A 5287-nucleotide genomic window follows, 5' to 3' on the forward strand; every position below is an offset into this window, starting at 1 on the left:
ACTAAATATAGAAAGTACCGCAATCCATTGGGCTCGTGTGTTAGAGAGAGAACGCATGATTTTTGCCCAAAAATGGCGGAAGTTACCAGATTCTAGTAACTAGTTTATGTTGCCAACTAAACTGCCGAAGTGTCATTAGCTGTTATTGTCAAAGGTTTATTTCTGTTCGCAGTGCTGAATATTTCTACTTTACAATAATTTGGTGGCGTTTTATATTTTTCCTGCGTGTGTTTATCTTCAAACGCAGCGCCATCTATTACCTTCTTATAATGAATGCAGTATAGATCGGTCCAAATAGTACGAGAAAATGCCTCTTGTATACTCCTTAGGCCTTTTCTAGGACTCATTTACCTTTCCCGGTACTAAATAAGCTTATAAAGTTCTGGAAAGGTTTGTAAAATACCTCAAATACTATGTATAGTATTGAAAAACTTCACCAGTGATCTAAAAAGCTTTGATACTAGAGTGTGCTCTGAAGGTGATAGATTTGCCTTGTAAAAGTGTTATAGAGTTCTTTAATCGTTCGAGAAACTCTCACAAAAAAAGCTTGGTAAAAACCTATCGCTTTCTTAAAAAGCTTCGAATGCTCTAAAGTGCATCCCGAAACGCGCTAAAATGTTTTCGAAAGCGTTCCCAGAACCCTTAGGTGCTTTCTAAAGCATAACGATTTATACAAAGCCTGAAAATAGGGCAACAAATTTTGATACGTGACTATAAAGGTCCATATAGGACTGAAGAGCTATGAAATGCGCATATAAAGCTTTGGTTAAGTACTTCCCGTATTTTGGAAGGAGCTCTTCGGAGACTCTAGAAGGCTTTTGATAAAAGTTATAAAGTTATAATAACAAACACTTGAACTGCACTGCATAAGCTACACCCGTCACAATTCAGATGAAAATAATCAGCAAGGGCCCCCCCTCCAGTACCAGTACACCAAAATCGGTTATCCTTCCAAGAATACTGTCAGGAGAGTGCTGGGGTAATAGGCAAAGACTGGAAAGTTACAAAGATTTGAATGTCCTTGCCTGAATACTATCATTGGTGTCTTTAAAATTGAACGCCCATGTAAACGAACTGGGGGAGTTTGCGCCCCAGCTTGCCGCTTCTATGACATTGCATAGACTATAAACTGGATTCACTTTGTCCTTCTACTAAAAATGGGGAGTCTAGACACCTTAAATTGGATTACTAGATACTACGCAATTAAATGTGATCAGGTGTCAGTTGGTGTTGTCATTCTTTCAAAATTTTAGGTCAGATGGTTTTTCGATTCCTGTGCCAAATTGCTCGTAATGCAAAATTCGTAGGTAGTAACTTTAAGTTTCCGTTTCTCGACATCAAATTTTAGATTATATTCCGGCATGGCATCCGAGGTTATTCACGGCGTCTACGACCCCGTACCGTGTTGTCTAAAAAAAGTACTCGACAGCGATACGGTGTCCAAAGAAACTGGACACCGGCATTGACATTTCAAAATTTATCAAAGAGATTTTCTGCAAAGAAGCATTGGTAAGCCAAATGAATCTATTGCAGCGACTACGGTTTCCATTACAGCACTCACGAGAACTGTGGCTTGTTCCTCGGCCTTCCAAGCGCATTAATTAGTTCAAGATATTGCCACACGCCTTGCGAAGATTACAAATACCCCTTTGGTAAGCAAGCGATTCCTGCGAATGTTCCTCTAAACCCACTCAAGCAAAAATATGTGCCAAAAGATCCCCCAAAAGAGTGTCCAAAGGAAGAAGAGCCTACGATAAGGGCAGACGATTCATGCAGAACGTCGACTAAACCCTTACCATCGTTAACTCGCCAATTATACACTCCGTGCAACGAACCACTACCAGAATCTCCACCCCTTGAACGTCTAAAACCGCGCGAATTACACGAGGTTCGTCACGTATGCAACCCACTCCCTCCTATCGAATGTCCTCCACGAGCTGATGATAACCTCAAGCTCCACAAGCAAAAATTACCAAAACTAGAAACATCCTTCCTTCCAAAGATTCACGCGTGTAATTACGTCGCAGAGCCTTTAAAGCGTTTACCAAAAGTAGACATACCAGAACCTCCAAAGCTTTGCACGGAATCCACGATGCAATGTCATACTCCACGCGCAGATTATAATATACGCGTGGGAAAAAGGCGCCTGCCAATGATAAAGTTCGACTTCGTACCCGAAACTAAAGCAGTTCCTCCCCCATGTCCCAAATTAAAGCGATTGCCAAACCTCGAATCTTGCGACCAACCCAAAAAGCCGGCCGTTGCACCACCGGAGCCTTGTCCCACTCGCTGCGACGATGTGAGCAAAACGGATCCCCCGAAACCATTGGCGACCCTAATACTTAAAGAAAACAATAATTTCGTCAGCACACGCGAATATAACAAAAAGAAGGAACCGCCTACTTTTAATTTTACCATTAAACGCAAATTTAGCCTTATGGCAATTATTACAAGCCCATGGACGGTATCGTTCCTTACCGTAAATGCGCTTGCTTTAAATTATTATAGTAAAATGAACGATGAAAAACTGGCACTCGTAGAAGATTGCGAAACTTTCATTCATGAAAAGGTTCAAGATGGTGATTCACAACCTTCCATTTGCCAAACTACACGAAGTAAAAGCCTCCCCTACCTTGTTCTAAATAAAGAAATGCACACACTTGCACCAAACCAGCGATTTTCCACCGTTCACCGAAAATTCGCGTCGTCAAACTCCCAAAAACTTGACAAAAAGTGCAACAAACGGTGCGTAAAAATTAAAATTCCGGGTATAGCAGCGAGACAGCGGGAAACATGCCAAAAGGAGTACGTAGAAAAGCCGGGTAAAAAGACAAAGTGTCCTTACCCTTCATTTTCGGAGTCGGTCAAAGATTTGGAGTACTCCGTTTGCGAGTGCCCGGAACTTCCCAAACTTTTGCAGCCGAAGAACGAAATGATACCTAACAGTAAATTGCTGGAACCTGTCAGTCCGGAGTGGTCGCCCATAGATGTAGATGTGGAGGCGAAATGCGTTAAAGAGAAGCTCCAAATTGAGCCGGGAGAGACAAGGACTTGTGAAAACTTCCACTGTCCTCCCACGCGAATCGACGTCAACTACTCCAAATCACAAACTACCGAGAAGTGTGTACCGAAAAAATTTGAGGAAAGGCGAAAGATTGCGACGGAACCTTGCCCTAAACCCAAACCTTCTAACCCTTGGAAGAAGTGCTACGCGTCCTGGGCGGCAACTGAACGTGCTAGATGCATGAGCACACAGTCCACAGTCGAAAACACAGCCTCATTCTGGCAGTCACTGTGCGGTTTGTTTAAAACAAGCGAAGGAAAACCGGAGGACGCACTTACTCGAAGTAAGGTCCCGCCGCCTTCATTTAAATGTAGAAAATGCGGAAAGTATGATGATAAGCCAAAGTCCAGGAAGGTCGCTAAAAAGGTGCAAAAGACGAAGGCGGCTAGTGCAACCACCAGTAAAGAACTAGAGGAGATGTTAAAAATGGGAATCGAAAATCCATACACTAACATTGATTGCGAGAGTCTGATATCTCTTCCGATAGCGTCTCGCGCAGAACTTGCGTTGGAAAAGGCAACCTCCGCCCCTTTACACACTGTAGCGCTCCAGAGAGCCCCATTTCCGAGCTTCTCGGAGAGCAATCCGGAGTTCAAGAAAATTACCCTAACCGAACGGGAGGTGGCGAAACGGCACGCTAAACTTGCGAAACAGCACCTGCTGTCCACCGGCCATTTCAACATTTGCAAATGTGCCAAATGTGAAAGATCGTTTAGCACCCTGCGAGGGGCGCTCGAACAATTTTCCGACGGCAACAGAATTAGGTACGAAGATTTGCCTCTCGATTTATTTTCGCCCAGCGTCGGTGCCGATGAAGAGGAGGAAGTTCGGGTTACTGAGTCTTTTAGGAGCCAACTGTACGCAAAGGAGGGCGGTAAGCGCCTCGTTGCACGAAACTCGACGTGATTACTTACTTTCAGGTTATCAAGTCGACGAGTTTAATGAACTGCGAGAGATCTTCAATGCCATTGAAGGACGCGACGAGTAAATTTTGTTAATTGCATTTATTGTACGCATTCATTAAAACAGTACGTCACGGGATTTCGATTTTTGTAAATTAATGTTAGATGGTTCATTTTGTACTACTAGCGACATCTGGTGGCATTATTTTAAAAGTGTCAGTTACTTGTTATGAATTTGTTCGCTTAAGTTTTTACCTCTATTTTTTCAATTTAGAGTAAAAAGAAAAGGATTTATTGACAATAATTACAATTTTTTGACTTTCGTTGGCTGGAAACAACCTAAATTTTTTTAAAAATAGAACTTGTCTTGCAAAATTAATTTCATCATCAGGCCTAGCTATAATATACAGGGTGGTGACTTGCGTAACGCATCATAGGGATTTCAATGTAAAATTCATAACATCCGATTATTGGCTCCCCAAATTATTTTAGAGCAAAAATTGATTAAGGTTTTTTGCAGAAAACATTTTTTTACGCCTATAAACCGTATTAGTTAGTAGTTTGAACAGACATCGTAAATGTTTCACATAAATTATTTTAATTGTTTTAATTTAAGGTATCATCTACATGGCACCGTTACCTTAGTTTAATTAAGAGAAGCCCAATTTTTGGGTGTGCGGACAGTAACTATTGAAATGTTGCGACTGATATTTAATCTACACGTATCGACCTTTAAATATCGCCAATAAAATGTAGAGAGGAACAGAAGTATTGACACACAAGTTCAATTTAGGGGTGTGCGGACACTAATTATACAACTGTTCTGATTGATTTTAAATTTACACTTATCAACCCTTAAATATCCCCAATAAAATTTATACAAATATACAGAGGTACATTGACGGCCAAGTTCAATTTAGGGTTGTGAGGACACTAATTATACCCACATTAAATTTAGCGATTGGCATATTAAATCTATACGTATCAACCCTTAAATATCTCCAATAAAATTTATACAAATAGGTTTCGTTTCTTTGGAAATAATTTTCAAATCGGCCGGCATTTAATTTTTACACGAATGCGGCGTTACTCATTCATCGAACCTTTTCTAAGTAGGTTTTATAAATGTACCATAAAATTAGCTTTGTGCCTAAAACCCAGTTTCGCATCAATATTATTTTTCTATTAACTACTAATTAAAATGTAGGGGCATCCGATTCGAAAATAGTGGAGAAATATAAACGAAAAATAGTTAACGGCCATCATTCCTTCTTTGTGGTTTGTAGTTTGTTACGAACGAAAACGTTTCCAACCTCAAACG

At 40.8% G+C, this 5287-nt stretch overlaps 1 protein-coding gene across 1 annotated transcript; it reads left to right on the forward strand.

The window, feature by feature from the left end:
• Positions 1-1198: 1198 nt before the first annotated feature.
• LOC116180876 lies at positions 1199-4105 on the forward strand. Its single transcript, XM_031501048.1, has 4 exons — positions 1199-1303; positions 1349-1509; positions 1555-3938; positions 3985-4105. The coding sequence occupies exons 1-4, from the start codon at positions 1259-1261 to the stop codon at positions 4050-4052; spliced, it is 2658 nt and encodes an 885-aa protein (XP_031356908.1). The 5' UTR covers positions 1199-1258; the 3' UTR covers positions 4053-4105.
• Positions 4106-5287: the final 1182 nt, after the last annotated feature.

This window comes from Photinus pyralis, unplaced genomic scaffold, assembly GCF_008802855.1.
Source record: "Photinus pyralis isolate 1611_PpyrPB1 unplaced genomic scaffold, Ppyr1.3 Ppyr1.4_LG9, whole genome shotgun sequence".
NCBI classification, from domain to species: Eukaryota; Metazoa; Arthropoda; class Insecta; order Coleoptera; family Lampyridae; genus Photinus; species Photinus pyralis.